Source organism: Melanotaenia boesemani, chromosome 20 (genome assembly GCF_017639745.1).
Source record: "Melanotaenia boesemani isolate fMelBoe1 chromosome 20, fMelBoe1.pri, whole genome shotgun sequence".
Taxonomy (NCBI): domain Eukaryota; kingdom Metazoa; phylum Chordata; class Actinopteri; order Atheriniformes; family Melanotaeniidae; genus Melanotaenia; species Melanotaenia boesemani.
In genome coordinates, this window is record NC_055701.1 from 4443261 (window position 1) to 4466562 (window position 23302).

Below are 23302 nucleotides of genomic sequence, written 5' to 3' on the forward strand. Positions count from 1 at the left end.
GTCACATTTACATCTTTATTATTTCTAATTTTTGCATTTTATTGCTCTATTTTCCCAAGCATATTTATTTCTGTGTCCTCTTTTTACATTTCTGTATGCATTTCGGCCTCATTATGTAAATGAGGGGGGCGGCCTCTTAAGGTGTGACTTGGGCCAGATCCTCGCCTATTGGTCAATCAACACTGAGCTGTTAGTGCAGGAAGAGCCGTGAAGACTACCTGGCTCTGTGGCCTCGGTAGGAAAATGAAGGTTTTAAGCCATTGCAACTTCAGCAGAAATTAATGACTTTCAACAGACGACTGTCCAGGATCTTCGGCCCGTTGCTCTTTTTAAATGACTGTTTATTGTTCTGTGGATGCAGCAACTAAAAGGCTGTTCTGGCTGCAGACGTGCTCAACTAAAGGCGGATTTATACTTGCGCAGCGTCTGCGTGCGGTCAGTTACGGCGTAGCTGATGCTGGTGAGTTTGGAAAATGTTCTGTATTTATATAGCGGTTTTATTGTACCTGGAGTGATATCCAAAGTGCTTTACATCACACAAAACATTCACCCATTCACACACATATTCACACACTGATGGCGGAAGCTGCCACGCTCAACCACGATCCATCAGGAGCAATTTGGGGTTCGGTGTCTTGTTCAGGGACACCTTGACATGAGTTCGACAGGCCGAGGATCAAACCGGCAACCCTCATGCTACAAGACAACCGCTCTACCCACTGAGCCACACTGTCGTACTCGAGCATAGGGGCTGTGCATTGTTTTGACCCGCCACAGAGGTTGGAACAAAACCACGTCACACACACACCCAGTCGAAATAAGGGGTCAAATGTGCAAAAAATAAATAAATAAAAAATCACCAAATAGGTAAATTGAACTAAAATGACATGGAAAATAAATAAGAATATTAACACAAGTTAAATTAAAACAGTTGAAAATGACAAAAGAAATAAATTTGTGTCATGTTTTATAGGTTTCATAATGGAAAATCTCTCTCTCTCTCTCTCTCTCTCTCTCTCTCTCTCTCTATATATATATATATATATATATATATATATATATATATATATATAGTATAATCTATTTTTAATTTGGCAGTTTTTGTCCTCCATACAGATACAGCTTGCCCCTGTTGATCAGTTATAAAGTGTAACTGAAACTCTACAAGAAAACAAGTGATGACTGTTGAAAAGTTTCAGTTGTGATGCACACAGCGATTCCTCAAAGACAAAAAGTTCAGAAAATTTTCAGTTTCAAGGCTAGTGGGTAAAAGTACTGTAACGTAGGGTGATTTCTCCTTTACTAATTACAGTCAAGGTGTTCCTGAGGTTGGTAGTTAAAGTCAAGCACTCCAGTGGTGCTAATTAGTGGCCAATGACAGAGGATCCAACCTCATGTTGGATGGCTCCCACGTGAAGATCATAATTTATGGAAAAACATTAGGTAGCCTTTTCCAAGTACAGAGAAACACAGGACACATCCAGTGGTAACCATGGATACCTGAGCAAAATGTGGTCAGTAGGTAATAAAATATTTCGAAGCATAAATGAAAACACCAGTCATACAAATCCATCCAATGGTTGTCAAGACATTTGTCTTTTATTATGCCACTGAAAGCAGTGCCGTAATAAAAAGATGCACATGAAACAGCTCATGAAAGAGTGAAATCTTATGGCTGTCCAGCTTGTAGCTGATGAGATTCTCAACTTTTGACCAACAGACAGACCAAACATTTGTCACTGCCATAAAGTTGTATCTCTGAAATGGCTAAAATCACCATTAAGGCCAACAACAGCATGCTGTACTGGATGTTCTGACTGAGTTAAAGTAGCACTTGAACGCTGAAGCAAACATTGGTCGAACGCAGAGGGAAAGAGAATGAGAAGCACTGAGCCAAAAAGCAATGTTCATGTATTGCTGAGTGTGTGCAGACATGTGAGTATGTACAGACTCTTCACTGAATTGATTTTACATGCTCTGCTGAAGGCTGTGTGTGCCAAAACAAATCTATGTGTTATTTTTTTTTTTTTCCATGAATAGGATAAGCCCTGCGGAAAATGTACAGATTTGATACATGAAAAAACACAAAAGATGCTATAGTCCCAATCAAAGCAGTTTGAAAGCTGAGATTTAACATTTGATGAAATGAAATGAAAAGAAAAATCCATCTACATGCCCTCCAGATCAGTCTGTTTGGAAGGAGCATCGTTCTTAGGGCTTTAACCACAGGGGGTAAGTATCACAGGCCTCGACAATAGTCCCCGGTTCAATCTGGACCTTATAATCCAATTATTTTGTCGCAACACACAGGCTAAACCTGTGTCAGATGTTTTAAGCTTTACCTTGGCTGATGATAAACCCTGTCACTCTAACATATAAACCACTGATACCTTCCTTTTTTTAAAAGAGTGCATATCTGTAAAAGCAATTTATAATCGTATTACGTTAAGATATTAGGATTTGATTCAATATCAGTGTTTAAAAACTGCATATCAAAAAAATATAGTGGATTAGCATTGGGATTTAGCATTTTTGGGTATTAATGGAGCGGTGAGTCGAAGTCTACGTTGAAAACAGAGTCACTGCGCCAGCACAGACATAAATATAAAAACACCACGCCTTTTAACAAGAAAATGCTACTTCTCTCTGCCTGTTGATTAATTTACTCAAATTACATCTCTTCAGATTAGATAGACATTAATAGATAATGTTGTGGTTTTCTTTTTTAGACAGATTAAGAAAAATGGTTTTAATAATAAAAATGGTTAAAACAGACTTGAGCCATATTGCGACCAAACTGCAAATTAAGTGAATTTTTTTCTGACTTGACTTTAGGATTTTAAAACATCTTGTTCTGGTTGTTGTATTGCATTTTATCATATTATGTTCTTTTAAACTATTATTGATCCTGGACTGATAGTGTTCAGCTTGCTAGACAGGAGGATTCACTAAAAAAAATCAAACCCAAATGAAGATGAACAAAAACTGTTGGATGATTTGTAGGCAGATGTTCAGTTTGATTTGAGGATTTTAACTTCTTATTTATCTTTGTTTGTACTTTGTTTTCAAAACCTTAGCCAGATTAATTATGTGTTGTGTGTTTGTAAAATGTTCAATGATTAAAATTTTTAATTGCAATTAATCGCATAAAATGTTGTGATTATTGCATTGTAATGCCACAAAATGTCCTTTTACTTAAAAAGAAGTCCTGCTGCTATATGAAACAAATGCAGTAAATTGTGGTTAACAAACACTAAATCAGGGTCTTCAACCTGCGGCTCCGGACCAGCAAGTGGGTCTCTGGGCCTTCCACAATGGCTCTTCATACATGGCTAAAAATGCTAAAGAACTAAGTAATGTTTTTAAATACAGATATAATGAATTTCCACAACATAATTACACTAAAAATATCAGAAATATATATATTTTTTATCTAAGAAAGTCTGCCTATCCTCTTTTTCCAAAAGTTTTATGTTTTTCATTATTTTAAAACCTAAAAATAAAAATAAAAATGTGGTTGTAGTAGAAATTTACCAAAAATAAGTTGTCTTTTCAAAAGGTCTTGTAACATCTGCGTCTCTAAAGGAGTTTTATTCAGCTGGCTGAGGGAAAAATTACTCTGGACTGTAAAAGCTGCAGACCCCTGCACTAAACACAAACAGGTTTAGCAGCAGTTTTCTCTTTAAACAGCAACAGTTAAAATATTTATTCATATAAAATGAAATATTTATGAGAAAGAAGGATGAAATGTTCAGGATTTACTAACTAAAAGGTAAAAAGTCAGCAGGATGAATTTAAAGCTGTGAAGCTGCTTCCTTCTAAACACAGAAGGAACAATATGTGATGAATATCAGCATCAGGTGAACAGACAGAAAGCAGGATGAGAATCTCACAGCTTCTAGATGGTGAGGAGAGAGAAATATTCACAATATACACAATAACTTCATCCATGCACCTTCACTGCTTCATTATCCAGATTTCTGGCCTATAAATTCTCTAACTTTGCATCATTAATGTTTTCTTTTCTATTATTGGTCAAATAAAGCCTCTAGTTACATGTTAAAGCAGCTTATTGGATCAACAGACTGCAAAGCTAAACTACAAAGGCAAGGCATTTCTTCCCCACAGTGGACACTTATATCTGCATTTTTAATCTGGGAAGTCAGCGAAAGCAACAGGCAGTAGCATTGATGATTGAATCAAGAAATTAAATTATTTAACATGTAAATAGAACTAAACAGCCATTGTTCTTACAGGGTGTTTGTGGTGATTTTTTTCAGATCATGCAACAATCATATCGGTCACCTGAAGCAAAATATCCAGAACACACAAAAAAAAGAGTTATTGGGACGAAAAACCTGCAAAATACTCCTGCTCTAATACTCTACTAACACAAATTGAGGCAGTGGGACTGTGGAGATTCATTTGTTAGACTCTGTGAAATATAACTAATCTAAAAACTTTTTTTTTTTTTTTTTTTAAAAAGCACAAAATTAAAGTCAAAACTACTCATTTAAACTTTGTTAAACTTTACTCCAAAATTTCACAATCCTTCCACAAACATCATAGCCCAGTGTTTTATTTTAAGCCGTTTCAGTGCATATAGCATGTTTGTGTAGGGGGAAGAACTCTATAAAACCAGCATTTTTCTTTAAGAACATGTACACCTAAATTGGGCATCTTCACACTGAATAGACCCAAGTTGACAGAATTATGTCTTCCTGTGCCATCCGTCTGTATCATCTTCGATCCAATATTTATCTTAGTCCAATGAGAGAGAGACTGGCATCTGAAACTGCAAGATAATTATATAGGCCAAGAGAAGATATTTGTTTTTATGTCTCAAACGTGATTTTTATAGATGCTGGCAACCTGATCCAATAAATCGCTGTAGACTTGAAAGTGTGAGGCATTAAAAACTCCCAAGTATTAAATTAATCTCTGTTAGTCTCTAATTCAAGTGTGGGCTCACACCCTGTTTCGCCCCCAGAGAGTGCCAAGTGTAAGATCACACTAAATTGCTCTTGTCATGTGTTGAAGACACTTGGCATTCTCAGCCCAGTGTTTTTCACTGTGATCTGTGCGGCTTGTGTCCAACGCAGCCCAGCTAGCTGACAGAAATAGCACTTTCTGACTATTTCCACAGAGGTTCTGACACCTCTTCAGGCTGGTATCAACCCACTGTGAGGGGTAAAGGAATAGTCCCATCTTAGTGTTCAATCAGCTGGTGTTTAGAAATGACCAGACCCTTTTCCATCAGCCATCTCTGGTGGCAAACAATAGCCTTCCCATTAAAAGCATTCCCAGACCTGTCAGTGAGCCCTGCCAGTAATAAAGTCCAATAAAGGCTGGAACACATTATTCCCTAAAGCAGGAAGGAAGAAGGAGCAACAGTTGGTATGCCATGCCCACATTGACATAATCTTGCTTTATAGGCCATCTGAGACCCTTTGTTAGAACAGTAACAGGGGACGAGCTGGAGCTGCAGATAGGAAGCGCTCACCAATGCTTGGCATTCAGGATTACCAGGGGTAAAATGAGGCTTGGAGCATTTCCTTTTCCCCAAATGGGAGAATGATTACAACAGTCTCACACTCATTTGTGATGAGAGTTTGTCCTCATACCTGCATGACAATGTCTCACTGTGCAAGAGACATTACATTTAATAATAACAAACAGACAAGCAATAAAAGGATGGAAAGGAAAAGTAAATAACTTTATACTGTCCCACTGGTTCCAATAAATACATTTAATATAGATATTTAATTTTGTGATCATTTTATATTCTTAAAATATAATTCACGTAGGCTTTACAAGACAGTAAGGCACTGTCCATACAAACAGATGTTATATAAAACATTTTATGTGCTTGCAACTTTGCACCTACATACAAATGGTGTTTCTAGTAAAAAAAAAAAAAAAACAAACTTTCTTTTAAAAAACCAAAAATGCTTACAGAAGTGAAGAGGTTTAAAAGCTCATTTTTCTGTGTGTCTGTGTGTATGAAGCAAATGAGGGTCTGAAGAGAGGAACTATGTCTCGGTCTTCCTCCTGCATGCCAGCTATTGCTTTGTGTAATTTGTGTAATGGGTATGCTAGAGTGAAAACAAAAGATTTTCTAAGCTATCTTTTTTTCTTTTTTACTTTAATACACACACACACACACATCTGGCTTTGCTTTGAATCCCATTTGGCTTTCAGTTTGCCACTGCACTCAGGCCACATGCTCGAATGATTTTGAAAAAAATTGTTGAGTTGTTCAGAGGATAAATCAATTTGCTGCAATCCAGTTATTTCTCTATTTAATTTTTACTAGCTATTTTATTAAAAAAATATATGATTTTTTTTATTATTATTATTTATTTTCTTTGTAAGATCCTTGCCCAGTCTGGCTTTGGTTCCTATTGTGTTCATTACTAACTAATCAAGCTTGAAAGCTATGCTGGTAATCCAAACGATGCAGACCGCCAGTGCTGTTGTTTGTTTCTGCAGCTGAATTCACACTGTTGATGTCAATAGAGGATGATTAAAATGCCAGAAAATATGCTTTTTAAAATTTTTAAATACATGTGATTATTATGGCTGCTTCGCATATTTTGTGTCCATTTGAAGTGTAGTTATGGCATGTTGTCAGAAATTAATGCTATGCATTTGCAAGCTGCAATATGTGAGTAACCACTAGGGGCAGTGTTGAGACAAATCTGACCAGCAGTAAGGCAAAAAAGTCGACAGCTGTAAAAATGACGGCTAGTTTCAAACACAATACAAGCATGCTTGTTTTAGGGTCTTACACCATCTTAAGTAACACTGCTGTCATGTTTTCTGGCATGTTCTTAAAATTAACCAAACACTAACCTCGTCTATAGTTGCCATATTTATTGTCTTGTTTACAACCTACAAATTCAGCAACTCTATCTGGTCTAAGTTCTTTATTTGCCTCCTCGCAGAAGCCTCAAGAAACAACCATAGCAGAAAAACATGTATGTGAAAAATTGTGCTCAGAGCAGAGTCAATTAAAGACGCAAACGTGGTGTTAAAAAGCAAGTAGATTCTCGACATTAAGTTAAACAGAAAATCGAACCATTCAAACCTCTAATGGAGAGAATAAATGTTGAAAAATGAATGGAGAGACTGTTAGATATCTGATAGATTTTGTTTATGAATAGAAAGGTAAATGGAAACATTAATGCAAAAATAACTGATTATATCAAATAACAGTGATCAGGCACTGATGTGATATTTACCACCTTAGAGTCACACTAATGGTCTAAATGCAGCAAGTCTTCCTTTCAAAAGACACGCCATCAGTCTTGAATGTTAGAAGAAAAAAAGAAAAACTTGTGCCAAATTATAAAGGACAAAAATAAAACACTGAGGAGTTGAAGGAAATCTACTCAACTCATAACATTATTATATTAGTGAGAACAATTTAGACCTAAAACCTTTTCAGTCAGTCAATTAATACAAATGCAGCAAACTGATAAATGAAACTGACACATCTGAATTTCCAGTATTCCTCTCCACTTTCCAGCAGAGTAGTGCAGGCCAGATAAGTGGAAACACGTTGAGGTTGTGTGCAGAGAGGCCATCAAGGTTAAACCCGGTCTCGGGCACAAGCACATTTAACGCCGGGGAACTCCCAAAATGCTAAGTGCCTGCACGCATCGCTGGGCAAGTCTAGACCAGAGAAATGATACATTACACACAGAGAGGGGACAAAAGGGGCAGACAAATGGTAGTATTGGGTGAGTAAAAAAAAAAAAAAAAAAGAGAAAAGAGAAAGGTGCAATTAGAGATAAGAGTTCCATGCTGCACACCAACTCCTATCTCATATCAAGATAAAGCCGTTGTTTTGTCTCTTCAGTGAAATATTCTGTTTCACTTTAAATGTCTTACATGCAGTAAAATCCAGCAGGACAGCTGATAACTTGGAGATGATGCACCTGAAAGGGTGAGGAGTTGGATCCTAACTATGTTGTGTCCCACAGTGGGAGGCTTTGCTGCACTGTGCTGCAACTTTGGGACTTTTTATACAAATAATTGTCAGTAAATTACAATCCACATGATTTACACTGACTGGGTATGAACACAGAAAACCTGAATGACCCTTTCATGGCTCCACATGTCGCAATTCTGTTACTATAATACCTAGAACTCATCATAGAGGTGGGTGTGTATGGCAAGTGTATACAACAAATTATAAAGGGTAATGGGTGGCAGAGAGTTCAGGTGCACCACAAGCACGAAAGGTGACCATGATATTTAAAATGGAGGAACAAAACCAAGCAAGAAGAACCAATAGTGACACAAAAAATGCTTCACCATCTGAACTTAATACAGAATTTCTAAATCAATCACTTACACAATCAATTTTTTTTCTATCTTGCATACACTTTAAGGGTGTTACATTTTTTCTGTTGTCACTTACTGAAAACAGTAATGTGACGAAATATAATCTGCGTAATCAGTTGTAGGCAGTGCTGCTCTTTAACTTTCCTTCCTTCTTTTCTTTGTCTTTGTCATTTCCTCTCATCTGGTCATTTTCCCAACAACCCGTAGGCCTGTACTGCTGTCGGTCCGGTTAACACATCCCTCCAAGCTCACTCCTCTCTACAGGGCACTAAGGTTGATTGCTGATGACATGGTTTACTGGCTGAAGGGGGTGTGCTCTCACCTAATAACGGGCAGGCTATTACCGTTTGATGGTAAATCTTTTTATGGATTTTCCTTGGTATCAGTGTACGGGAAAACATACAACTAATGATTATGCGGTGCTATAAAAAGCATAAAGCAGAGGGGACTTTTGCATGTCCAAGTTTCCACAAAACACCTTTTAGATGTGAGCAAATTAAAGCTAGAAGTGTTAAACATCATATTGTTCGCGTTAACACCGGCAGGTTTTTGGACATCGGTGGGAAATATAAAACCATGAAAACACATAATCACACATTTCCAGGGTGGTGATGTCATTTAACCGCACCTCGACCCATGCAACACTGGAGCTCAGCTGAACGAGTGAAACATGCAAAGCAAAGCAGAGTGCGGCTGCACAATTTATAGCTTTTAAAGTTGATTTTGGCTTAAAAAAATAATAAAAAATTAATAAAGTGATAACAAAAATCTGCGCTTATTAAATTAATTTAGCTGTAATACGCTCTGCTATTTTGTCATGTGTTCCTAAAGACAGAACACTTATGCAGCTTCTGGGCAAAACTCCAGGCAGATACCAGAAACTGCTACGGTGCCTACTTAACGACTGTCGAATATTTGTTGAGTATTCAAACGCTTCAAGCAACTCTTTAAAAAGAGTAGCGATAAATCCAGCGATTCTTTTGGGTATGTCATTTCAAACAGGAGGAAGAAAACAGTAAGTGATGAATATGGTGAATGTTGCTCTGATACATGGAAAGCTTGCATCGACTCTGCAGGACCTACAGGAAAACATTTAATTATTTTTAACTGCAGAAAAAGATTAACAACTGGAATATGGTACATATAATTCAATCTAGTAGTCTGTATACCACTATAACCACACCTTTAGTATGCAGGGCTTAACTTAGGAACAAACTGCAAGAAGTCAACGTTTCATGAACCTGAAGCTTCATTTTACTTGGCAAAGGTTCAAACTACCCAACAAGTGGCCAAGTAATATTTATTTTTCGGCTAGTCCTTCACCATCAGGACTTTGGTCATGCTGGACTCTTCTTCAGTATTATTTTTCCTCAAATTGTTGCAGCACTTCTTGCCAGCTTCTGTCTAAAATGCTCCATTTTTCCTACCATCTAGCTGCATTTCTGCTCCCAGGTGACATCAATTAACTTCTTCAGAACAGATGCATTCACTAAAAAAAGAGCAAACAAAAAAACTTATAACTACACACTAAAGTATTTATTACTCAACCTCAACTATTTTAGAGGTTAACCCACAGCTTTTGTGGAAAAATACTGACTCGGTTCTCATGTCCACCAACAGAGAAAAAGTTAAAATAGACTGAAATTGTGATATTGCTGCTCAAGTTGCATCAAACATACAGTGAAAAAGCACACATGCACTCACCAGCCCCTTTACTATCAGGTATACCTGTTAAATTTCTTGTTAACAAAAATACATAATCAGCCAATTACATAGCAGCAATTCAGCGCATTTAGTCTTGTAGACAGGGGGAAGACTGAGCATCAAATGAGGAAGAAAGAGGATTTAAGTGAAGTTGGTCTGAGTATTTCAGAAACTGCTGACCTACTGGGATTTTCACACACAACCATCTCTAGGGTTTACAGAGAATGGTCTGAAGTAGAGAAAGTATCCAGTGAGCTGCAGTTGTCTGGACCAGAATGTCTTGTTGATGTCAGAGGTCAGAGGAGAAACAGCAGACTGGTTGGAGATGACAGGAAGTCCAGTAAGCACTGGTTCCAGCCAAGGTGTGCAGAATAGCATCTCTGAACACAAGACACATCCAACCTTGAAGCAGATGGGCTACAGCAGCAGAAGACCACGCCGGGTTCCTCCTGTCAGCTAAGAACAGGAAACTGAGGCTACAATTCACACACACTCACCAACACTGGACAATAGAAGATGGAGAAACATTGCTGGTTTGATGAGTCTCTGTTTCAGCTGCTACAATCAGATGGTAGACTATGTATCAATCTTGCCGTTTATTTACGCTTCAGGATGGTGGTGATGGTGTAGTGGTGTGGGGGATATCTTCTTGGCCCACTTTGGGCCCCTTAGTACCAACATGGCCTGGTTTAACCAGCACAGCCTACCTGAGTATTGTTGCTGACCATGTCCATCCCTTCATGACCACAGTGGAGCATCTTCTGATGCTACTTCCAGAAGGATAATGGACCATGTCACAAAGCTCAGATCATCTCCACCTGCTTTCTAGAACATGACGATGAGTTCACTGGACTCCAACGGCCTCCACAGTCACCAGATCTCAGTCCAGTAGAGCAGCTTTGGGATGTGGTGGAACAGGAGATTCTCATCATGGATGCAGCCGACAAACCTGCAGCACCTGTGTGATGCTGTCATGTCAACATGGAGCAAACCTCTGAGGAACACTTTGCTGATCACACCAAGAATTAAGGCAGTTTTGAAGTTAAAAGGGGTCCAAACGTTACTAGCACGATTTATCAAATAAAATAGCCAGTGAGCGTATATTGCATCAAGTCTGAATGTGTTATTTATCTTAGAAACCAACATTGCAAATTTGCCAGAGTAATTGAATCAATAAATCTTCAGCAATAACTGATGTGATAATCTTTTCCCAAATTGGAAGAAGACTTTCACCATAGTAAACATGATTGGAGTTATAATGTTGATGTGAGGGTTGACATGAGTGACCAGCTATAAACAAGTCTCACACAATGAGCAAAGTACTGAGGTGGGGAGCAGCCCTGGTGGCCAATTAGCCACAGTCTGGATGCTATTTAGCCTTCATTTGTTGGTTTCAGTCAACCTCTGCGCCCTCGCAACAATGCAGCACTGAACCTCAATAAATTTGTGGCAGACTCTGCTCATATTCCATGGCTAATGGAGCTGTTCTGCTGTAAAAGGTTTATTCATGGGACATGTGGTCTCTCATCATCCAGCTGGTGTATTTAAGTCTCTTTTATCCCTCATGGCTTGTGGGTTGAATGTTGAAAGGACTTCTCTCAATAATCACAGAGGTAAGAGGAGCTCTTGGTTGTTGCTGTCTCAGTAGTTTGAGTTACTACACGGTGACAGTGGCGAGTTGATCAAAGGAGGACAGTTTGATGGCAGAACTTTTTGGGAGGTCCATTGGTCTTTTTGTTTCTTTAAAATAGGACAGAAATAATCATGTGGAAACTGCTCACAGCTAGTGATAATCACATTATTGATAGATCGATAGATTGAATGTGTTCAGTGTGTTTCACTTTGGAAGTTATAAAATTCATTCAGGGAGATTAACAATTTCAAGCAAATTTTATAAAACTTTTTGAATTTGCAGCCGTATTGTAAATAAACTAAATTTAGAGCAAAAAGGGAAGAAATTCAAAATGAGCAACACGGCGGAGCACATGAGTAGCACCCCCAAAATACATCAAAATCCCCTACAATATTGTTCTATTGGCAATTACTCTTGTTTAGAGATTTAGGTGTTGCCAGGTCTGCGTCAGTCACAGATGTTTAACTGGCACCTGATCGATAGACATATTGAAAAAGAGATTCTGGAGCCGGTGGTGTCCCATTTCTCCAGAATCTGGAACCCAACGCAACCCAGCGCAGTCAGACAAGTACCGTTCTCCAGGCAACCACCGTACCCAGACTCGTCAATCAGGTCGCCAGATGGTGAAACGTGATTTGTCACTCCAGAGAACACATCTCCACTGATCCAGAGTCCAGTGGCGGTGTTCTCTATACCACTGCATCCAATGCTTTGCATTGCTTTCGGTGTTGTATGGCTTGGATGAAGATACTCGGCTGTGGAAACCCAATCCATGAAGCTCCCTTCACACTGTTCTTGAGCTGATCTTGAAGGCCACATGAAGTTTGGAGGTCTGTAGCAATCAACTCTGCAGAAAGTTGCTGACCTTGACAGTTGACTGTGGAATATTTAAGAATGAGGAAATTTCATGACTGGACTTGCTGCACAGGTGGCATCCTATCACAGCACAATACTGGAATTCACTGAGAGTGACCCTTTCCTTCACAAATGTTTGTAGAAACAGTCTGTACGCCTCGGTGCTTGACTTTTATACATGGAAGTGATTGGAATTATTTGGACGGGCGAGTAAATACTTTTGGCAACATAGTGTATTTTTGTTGACAATCTTGTGTATAAAATGTATTGATGGCTAAATGGAAAAGGGTCAGATAACATATGACTTCTTGCTGCTCCTGGAAATGAAGACATGTCAGATTTTAAAATTTGTTTTGATTTATTGAGTGAAATTAAAAAAAAAAAAAAAATGTAAGCTGCATGTGCAACCACAGCTACCCTGGGTCAGACCGATGGAAACATGGCAGTCAATCCACCCCAAAGACCTCTCTGATACTGGAGGATACAGTGTCCAAGGGCACCACGGCAGATTTACTGAGGTAGCAGGATTTGAACAGCTATCCTTCTGGTCATTAGACAACCTACTGGACAACCTGAGCCACTGCTGTGGAGAGGATGGAAAGATCTACTGCAAGGTAGGTCCAGACTAACCGCAACTGAACTACTGCAACTGTATTGCTAACCAAACACTTGTGGGATCTGCTTGGGCATGCTATAAATTCCAGAGTGACCAGAACAACCACACTGGTTGATCTTAAACAACACCTGGTTGAGGAATAGGGATGCCTTCCCATGGCTAAATGTGACCAGGCTGGTGACCAGCATGAGAAGATTCAATTTAATTCACATCAAGAATCAGTTTAATGGCCACACAGACCCCCACCGTCTACTATGAAGCCTCTTTCTATGTCTTTCTCTGAGAATGTACATCATCATCTTCTCCACCTTCACCATGTTTACTATTGTCTGAAACTGACGTCAGGACTCGGGGGTGAACTCTGAACTCTGCACTGCCCTCTAGTGGATGTAATGCATAACATTCATGCCAATGTAAAGGATGCATAGAAGTATGGCAGTGAAACAAATGTAAATGGAGCATTAATCAGCCCTAAAACTTCCATTAAAAATTGGCCCAAAGCTGCTGTATGTGTTTGAAAAATAAAGGGAAAAAATAAATATTTTTTTACTTTTTACAAGGAAGCCTATGCACAAATGCTGGCACACTGATGTCATGTTAAACCAAACTGTACTAACCATCCAGTGTATCATGTGCATGATGTACATTCTTCTGTCCAAACAGAAACATGGATAACAAACCATGTAAAGGCCTGATGACAGCAGGGAAAGACACAAGTCCAAACAAAGAAGCTAATGATACCCTTGGCCAGCTGTAAGAGCAACGTGTTGCTGAGACATCAAAAATTCTACAAGCCACTGAAAGAGAACCTAAAATTAGCCTAATGTTTACCATCACTGGATAACAAAGGCCAGAAACATACTGTTCATGAGTCCTGCTTCTTCTGTATTGAAGGCCACTGAGTCAGCAGCACACTAAAAGGCTTTACTGATCATTAACCAGCAGATTTGTTATCATTTCACCTAAATTCATGATACGTTGCACAAGTCTAACATTGATTGTACAGACAAATGGTTAGACTTGTTTTGAGGCTATTCTAGACTCACAATCAGTGGTGCTTGTAAAAACATTTCCCAGGACGGGAGGAAATTTAAGGAATTGTTGGAATCCAGAAGTTTTTTAATAGTGAGAGGGGGATGTCCTTACTGAAACTGTACCGGAAAAAAGGAGGGAGGAGTGGGAAAGGAGGATCTCAACAGAGGTGGATGAAGAAAGATTATGAAAGCATCAAGTGCAAAACACAGCAAGAGTATAAGTGAGAAAATAAACAAGCAATGGGCTGCCAAGCACTGGCTCAGCAGAGGTACTTCCCCTTATGTGCACAGCTGGATTTATGAGACGGTGAGCAATTCTCCCCCTCTCTTCTCCCAGACTCTGACACAAGCAGGGGAATTTAGCTTCACCATGCTAGTCTGCTTCAAAAATAGCTCAGGACAACAGGGTAGCAGCTGAACAACTACAGCTCTAAGGTAATAAACAGCCTGTAAGATTATGGCTACTTCTTATAGCCCATAGTGGTCCTATCGGTATACATTATTTTAATGATCAACACTAGATAAGACCAGCAGTTTGTTAAGGATGATGGATTTAAAGCTCACAAGCTGTATTAAAAAAGTTAAATGTTTTGACTTGACCACATGGTGCGACCCAGAATGGCTACAACGGCCAACTCATAAACAAACTATGTAATATAATACTCAATAAGCAATGTCAACACAAAACACACAGCCGTACATGTTTGAGCCTGAATCAGACCCTGAAGATGAGTGTGAACAACTCAGCAACCTGCAACAAGGATTGCAGGACGTATCTGGAAAATACTCTGCTTACCAGCTATAGTCTGATATAACGTTGTTTGCCGTCCTTCATATGCCCGTTATGTGGCAAACGTACCACAATACCAACAAACGTCTGCTTCCAAGAAATAGATGAGCTAAATATGCTATCTGCTTTCGTTTCACGTGGCTAATCAGCTTGGATGTTTTAGCCTGGTTATTACGTTTGTAGCATTTCCATCTAAAGTGGTGATTGCTAACTTTCGGGTCACCATTACGTGTTACCTGCTGGTAGCGATCAGTTAAAGTAAGTGTGGGTCAGTTCATTTCGTATGACCGTTCCTCACACACTATCAAAACAAAATAGACAACGTATTCGGTTTTACTGACATCTTGTGGCTCAGGATCGGAAACGCGGTCCTTGATTTTAGGAACAGACCCTCCTTTCAGCTAAAGCCAGGCCACAAATATCTCTTTGTACCAGCCCTTATTTATCTAGCAGTCTTAGGTAAAGTGCTGGTCACAAATCCATATGTTGGTGAAGCTCTGCGGCTGGCTCCCAAAAACAAACTCCTTCTATTGCTGTCTAGCCATTGCTTCCTTCCGGAACAAATGTAGCTTTCCCTCACAACCGAAGAAGCATTTCTTGTGTGACATGTTGACGCTAAAAAAGCTGTGGTGTCCACCGTCGTGTCTTCTGCCTTACACTGAGCAGTGAAGGTGGGTGTGACTTTCTTTTCGTGAACAATCCAGAGAAGATTACCAGTAATTGAGCCCCTCCCCCCAGGACATCGCTGAAATACAGTAGATAAAACTCTCGTTTTCAACGTTATGGAATGCAGAGACACACTGGAAAACTCGAACATGGTATTATGTAATAAAAAATGGCGTCACTCACTTGTGTGATGAGTATTCAGCACTATAACCCTGTGGAAAGCTCAGAAAAGTCGAAATCGTATAAGGAAACTTTGATTTAAGTTTTTATGGGGTTTTTTTGTGTCATTAAGTAGGAAAATTTCGCAATTTATTGCAATTTCCTCTGTTTTTTCCCCTTTTTCTTTTTATTTAAATAAAAATACACATAATGAGCTAAACTGTATAAATTAGCTTGTATAGTGGCAACACAGGAAGACCGTACAGATTACGTTGCTAACGATTATAAGACAAACTGTTGTAGACATCCCCAAAAGGAAAATCTTCAGGATTACATTTGACCTCAAGGGACATCTGGAATATTACACCAAATCTGGGAGGATACTCGTTAGTCATATAAAAAGGAAAAAAAAAAAAAACAAAAGAAACAAAACATACCAGAAACATCTGGTAAGTTAGGTCATTCTTTGCCAGGTCAAATGGGACTCATAATTTTCCATTTCCCCCTAATAAAAATCAAGTCTGTTTCAAAATACACAACCTTAACTTTACACTTTTTATTCAGCTGCATCTAAATGTGAATCAAAATTAACAACATAAAGAAACTGATGCTAAACATTTTACTTAAAAGGATCATCTGGACGCTTGTCAAATGCAAATTAATAATAAAAAAAATATTTGTTGGGAAAATTTCGAGGTGTGGTTTTGCAGGATTGTTCCAGCTGTAGTTCTTGTATTGTAACATAAATCAAATCTAACAGAGTGGGGTTGCCACCAAAGGAAGGTCTGGCAAACCCAATGAAGATCCAAGAAACAACAAATAAGCAGAACTAAAATCAGTCTTAGAGAGACCAAGGCACAATGACTTCTGCTAAGATGCTGCTGAGTCCAATCAATATGCACAACTGCACATTTCTGCAGTACGAACATGAATGTGAACTGGACGTCTCTTTACCTAGTGATCATCACCATGAAAAATGCAATTACTGCCGCCATGGTAACTCCTCCAAAACTGCCAAGGCCTTTCTCAGACTCTTATGGAGCTTTGTGCAGTGTTGTGGCATCTTTTGTGTCTGCAAACTCACAGGTCCTTTAATTTAACTTTGTGGTTCAGTGACTCATGTCTGATCCACACCTGAAGCAGCACAAGCAAACAGAAGCATTTTTTTATATTGTTTAATATACAACAGGATGAATTATCTAATTCAACCCACTATAATTCAGTGGAATAACATTTTTTATCTGAATCTCTGTTGTAAGCATCAGGATCAGAGATGAGATGTGCATTTTGTGCATTAAGAATGTTACGATAGCCTAAACCAGGGAATCCACAATCCTGGTCCTTGAGGGCTGATGTCCTGCAGGTTTTAGACGTTTTCCCTGCTGCAACACACCTGACACAGACTCAGACTTGTCTGCTAATTACCCATTGAACCAGGTGTGTTGCAGCAGGGAAACCTCTAAAACCTGCAGGACACCGGCCCTCATGGACCAGGATTGAGGATCCCTGGCCTGAACCCACTAAAAGAGAGCGTGAGCTGGGATTAGACCTTAGAGGTGCCCATCTTTAACACACCTGACTGAAATGAATGGCTCGTTAGCAGGCTTGCAAAGAACTTGGCAAGCAGTTCAAGAAAATCTGAATCACATGTGTTGGAGGTGGACAGAACTAAAACATGCAGGGTGTTGTCGCAATAGTAATCCTAAAATAAATTTGGCCATATCAAGTTATAATCTTTCCTTAGCCTGTGGAAGAGGAGAAAATGTTAAAACACCTGCATGCACCAGGATAAGTCCTACTAAAGTTTGGTTTGTCTCATGCAGACATGCATGTTCTCACTTGCAGTTCCTCTGGTTAATCAAAATAATGTTACCGAAGGTGGCTGCATTAACTTAGTTGCTATTTTCCAATTAAAAAGGACAATATTTCAAATCAGAACTAGATTTTTGGAAAGGGACTTCAACAACAAATTATATTGTAGATCCTATTGATGCAATCCCTCGACATGATCAAACTCTGTTAAAAACAACAGCATAAATAAATAATGATAATTATTATCCATACAGGCAACTTTTACTCAGTTCTCATCGCTCATTTAAAAGAGCCGTTACAAAGAATCGATTCGTTCATGAACGTCACATGTCTAAAAGATCCACATAATGCATGAAGTAAATGGGGATTTAATGTCCTTCCAGAATACTTACATGGAGAGCCGAAGGGTCAGGAAGAAACTCCGCATCTTCTCCAAAAATAAAATCTGGAGGCAATTCTGGATACCGTGCATTGAATATGATATCCCCTAAGAGAAGAGAAAACAGAATGTGTTGTGACATCTCAGTCGCACATAAACTCATGTACAGACACGTCCAAGTTGCAAAATATTTCCAGTTTAAACTTATTTGCATATTATTTTACCAAATTATTGTCTTTTCTTGGCATTGGGGCAGAAATCTGGTTTGAATGTTGCTTGAAGAAAAGTTTGGAACAATCAGATATTTCCACCATGTTAGAGTGGTGAATCTGACTTGTAGTGACTTGTAAAGGCAGCCGTTTCTTTCAGCAGCTCCAAAATGTGCACTTAAGCTCAGTCTTTTCATTTAAGCATCTTAAGTAACAAACAAACTTCACATTGAACACTAAAATCCTGGCAGGCAGATTTGTGCTGTAAAGACGATTGCTTTGGTTCTGCTTTTCTAGTACTGTTGCAAAGACATGTTTGAAAAGTCTGGAATTACCAGGATTTCTGTACTTATTGCAGATAAAATACGCTCTGATATTCATCCAAGTCACAATCAGAGCCGAACTAAACAAATGACACAATCAGATGGACTCTCTGTGACTTTACTGAACACACAGTGAGTAATCAGTCAGTCCAGGCAGTACAAAAAAAAAATCTAAACCTCTGATGACTGTGCCAACAGTGTTAGGTAATCCAGTGGAGATGTGACTTGAGGTGGGAGTTGAGGGCCACTCCCTTCAGGTAAATAAAAGCCACAAAAAGTCTAGTATTGCATGTCCAAAGAAAGACTGGCTGGTGTGAACCGTGTCTCCATCTTAAGTAGTTTGACAGAACATTAATAACACAACTACAGAGAAAGAGAAAGCTTCAGAAGAATTTCTAAAGATCTAAATGTTCAAGTCTACAAGTAAAGAGAATTCAGGGCTGCAACTATGCATATGTTTGTTTATTATAGTGTTTAAAACGAGCCCATGGGAAAACTACAACCTGCTAAAATTTTACTTCATGTGTCCACAATAAAGGCCCAAAACAAGTTTTAATTAGACTAAAACGAACACATATGCAGGTTTTTTTAAAAGCTAGAATAGAGAGTAAAACAGGGGGGTTGGTGTGTCGATGCATTTACTGTATTAGTACCATATATTGAGGGGGAAATTACTTATTCTTTTTGACCTGACAGCAGCATTAATAACAAAGAATGAACTGCCAGTCAATGTCAAGGCAGGTACAATGGATCCATCACTTCCCTGTTAACTGGCATTGTGAGACCGCAGGAACCAAACATTACAATTGGAGGAAATTCTCCTTTTTTGTGTCTGCACCAAAGGAACTGAACCTGATGGTAGCTAAAAAGCTGCTTTTAAAGAGTCTTTTTAGCTCCTATTTCAGAGTAGGAGCTTTCCAAACATCCATAACATAACTGTATGGTGCCTGGTCCAAACACTAAGTGTGTGGGGACTGGTGGACTGGGAATATAAATTACTTTAAAAAAGTCAAATAAATAAATAAAAAAAATAAAATAAAATAAAATAATTCAGCTATGTGAACAATGTTGGCTTCTAAAAACCAAAAAAAGAACAAAAGACTTATCAGGAAAGCCCAAAGTCTATCAGGCCAATATGCAACAAACTAGTTTCGTCATGATTTCAATTCATCAGCAACCACCTGCAAGCCATTAAATCATTTTCTATCTGTGCTTCAAAAGAGAAAAAGCCTTTGAAGACATAAAATCCTGTGGATGGCTCTTCATTCTCTGAAACAAAATAAAATTAAATGAAATAAAATAAAACATTTGAAGCAGGACTGAAAGGCAATTACACCCTCCCCTTTAAAGGTCCCATATTATGCAAAATTCACTTTCTAAAGGTTTTCTAACAGTCATAAGTGTCCTCATAGCCTGTGTATGAGTCCAAAAATGAAAAAATTCTGTCTCCTTTCTCACTTGCTTGCTCCCCTTTTTAGCAAATGTGTGCTCAAACGGGTGAGTCTGAGATCTTTCCCTTTGTGACCACACGAAGGGAAATAAGCACTAACCCTGGTAGTGGAAACTGCCATTGATCTGACCCCCCGGTTAGTAGGGCTGCAACTAACGACTATTCTGATGGTCGATTAGTCACTGACTATTAAAACTAGCCGACCAATCGGATTATGTATCTCATGATTATTAAATGGATCTTATTTCACTTTCAGCTTTAAAATCCTGCATGAGGTTGTTATCTAAGTCCGACGTTCCTCCTCTTTAAATGTTCGAGCATTGCAGACGTACTTCTGTGGTACGCAAGGTCGACTTTACAAATCTCACATGTATTTAATTTATTTTGTAAGTTTAACGTCAGACTTTTGACGTCCTCTGCCATCATTTTATTCCCCTGGCCATATTTTTCCCCCTGGCGGACTTTACTGCACATGTGCAACTCTCAGCAGAGATAAGAAAAGAAGACGATGTCTCACTCTGTAGTTTTTTTTTTTTTCTTTGCACATGTGCATTGAGCATTTCTCAGCAGAGATAGGGAAGAAGACTATCTATCACTATGTTTTTGTTTTGTTTTTTTTTCCCCCTGCCGACAATAGTCGATGGCTAAATTCGTTGTCGACTATTTTTATTGCTGACTATCGTCAACAATGTCGACTAATCATTGCAGCCCTACCGGTTAGCTGAGCCTGCCCTCTAAAATCACAGTGTAGGCACCAGTGAAAGCCAGATCCTCTCCCAGAGAGGGGGCTGAAGCACCACTCATGAACATTTAAAGGTATAAAGACAGAAACAGCCCGTTCGCTGTAGAACTCACTAGAGCAGGGGTGCCCAGCTCCAGTCCTCAAGGGCCACAATCCTGCAGGTTTTTGATGTGTCCCTGCACCAAAACCACCTGACTCAAATTGATGAGTCATTGTGCAAAATTTAATAGGCTGTTGGATCTATTTCATTTAAGTCAGGTGTGTTGAAGCAGGAAACATTGGAAAATTTGCAGGACAGCAGCCCTGGAGGACCGACTTTGGGCACCCCTGCACTAGAGCTACTTTTGGAATGGCTGAAATTAAGGACCGAGGCTAAATTTGGGGTAATACACTTTGAAAACAATGTTGTTGGACGTCTGACACCCATAGAATTGTTGAAAAATTGTATAATATGGGATTTTTAAAGAAAAAAAAGGATAAGTTTTTGTTGACCAGTGAAAAGAGGGATAAGGCAGGAAAAATGAGATAGTATTAATAAAAGTTAAAACACTTAGCAGCATGTCTCAAGTTTACATAAGACTGTTTTAGTAGCACTTTAAAACACTTCATTTCTGACTCGTTTGATAGCACAGTGATATTTATTATGTTCATCTCTGGAGCTGCACAGCAGCATCCCAAGCCTGAAACACCGCACTTCACAACTTTTGCTTCTGGGTCACCGCATGACGCTGCAGCGAGGTGTCGCTTTAAGCACCGCGTCACACGCTAGCAAGCGGATATAAACACACCAGTCGTTTTGAACGTGCACCATGAATGATTCAAGAAAAGGGACAGAGCAAGAGATAAGAAAAGAGTCAAGATCTCAGAATACAGGTAGGATCCAAGATGGATGCCGAATTAGCCTTTGTAAGAAAATCGGCCTGTAGAGGTTCTTTTAGGTTAAACAAATGATGAATTGTTTGGAAAAAAGAAAAAAAAAATATTTATTTGATATAATAAAAATGCACCACACCGAAACCTCTCTTTTAACTGTGAAGTATGATGGGGGGAGTATCTTAATTCGGGCCAACTGTTATATTACAATTTGATGCCAAGCAATTATAAAGCAAAAAATGCATCAATAAGCGATAAAAGAAATTCAGGTTCGTGTTTTGAAATTTAGGAAATGAAGTGAGATGCAACAGATTAAAAAAAGAAAAAATTTTTAAAAAGATGCAGAAGTCTGATGACACAGAAAGGGCGATCCAATTGAGAAACAGTCCAAAATTCCAGTATTCTTGTGCAACTCTGGTTAAAAATGGAATGCCAAGAAAAGGTTCTGCTTGCATATTATCCAATAGCTCACTTTTTCCAGACTTTATTCTAAAAGTTTAAACAGTGGGCTTATAAAGAAATACATGTTTCCATGTTATTAGCTCAGCTGCATTGTCACGTCACACTTTACCGATTCAAAACTTCTGTAATTTCTTTTCTTGAGACCATATAAAACACAAAAATTTAAGTTTCAGGTTTATTTAATATAAGAAAATAAACTGTGCAAAAAAAATTTAAAAGGTGAAGAAATAAGATTAAAAAAACTGGGAAAGTCTTGTTCAGACGAGGACATGATCACACAACATGCTGCTCAGCCTGGTTCACGGTGTTCTGATACCATGTTACACAACTCTATTTGTATGCTGCAAGACTGTTCTGTTCTGCTTTTTTGTTGTTGAAACAACCAGACAAACGTACACATATGGAAGTATTTTTCCAGTGGAGAGGAGTCAGACGAGGAAACAAGAGGATGTGTTGTAAGTCTGCTAAAAAACCACTGGGAGCCTCTCCGAAAACTCCTGGCATGGCTCCAGAGGGAAATTGAGGTCTTGGAAGTGCAAACTTTACAGGTTATAACCAAGGCTTTTATAAGCTGCTTTGTTCAAACATCCTGACACAGCACTCGCTGAAAAACACAGCCTAGTTGCTACATACCTTGCTTTCTCAAAGTCCTTTTTTCAGCCAGATATTTTACTGAAGCCATAAAAAGGTCTTACAAACACAACAAAGGCCAAAATTGTTGTCTACAGCCACAGTAAAGAAGCGTACAGAGGCAGGGCTTGCATTAATATATCTTGGCTCTGTGCAGACTGCATCAGTAGGCAGGTCCACAGACCAAACTGCAGCTCTGCATCCTTGATTTAAAAAACCTTTTTCCTCAGGCTAAAGCACAGGAAAACAGAAACAGCGATGCAGTGTGCTGTTGTTAGTTTCTGCTGTCCAGAATGCCAGCTACATTTGGGTTTTGTTTTTGTTTGGCTGCTGCCACTCTGTCTTTGTTAATTAAAATGTTTATTTCAGTGCAACAGGTTAAAAAGGGTGGGCTTTATGCTCATAATGCAACATACACTGAGATGGAGTTCTGTTGAAAGGCCTTAAAGTACCCTTTATTTCCTTATATATTGATAGAAAAGCAACAAAGTGGTGCAGTCATTTGAAATGTGCAAATTTAATGGAAATGCAGTGAGAAAAGCAAAACAGTTTGAGCAGTTCTGATGCACTTAAAAATGCATATTTGGTCTGAGCAGCTTTATTCTTCAACACA

The 23302-nt window shown here is 38.9% G+C and overlaps 1 protein-coding gene across 2 annotated transcripts in view; it reads right to left on the minus strand.

Annotated features, from left to right (window-relative positions):
* The window catches only part of babam2 (BRISC and BRCA1 A complex member 2), a 105839-nt gene that overhangs the window by 72911 nt on the left and 9626 nt on the right, over window positions 1–23302 (minus strand). For both annotated transcript variants that reach the window (XM_041971398.1, XM_041971399.1), the window contains exon 4: window positions 18014–18108. In XM_041971398.1, coding sequence (XP_041827332.1) covers window positions 18014–18108 — 95 coding nt within the window. The remainder of the gene's footprint in view (window positions 1–18013; window positions 18109–23302) is intronic.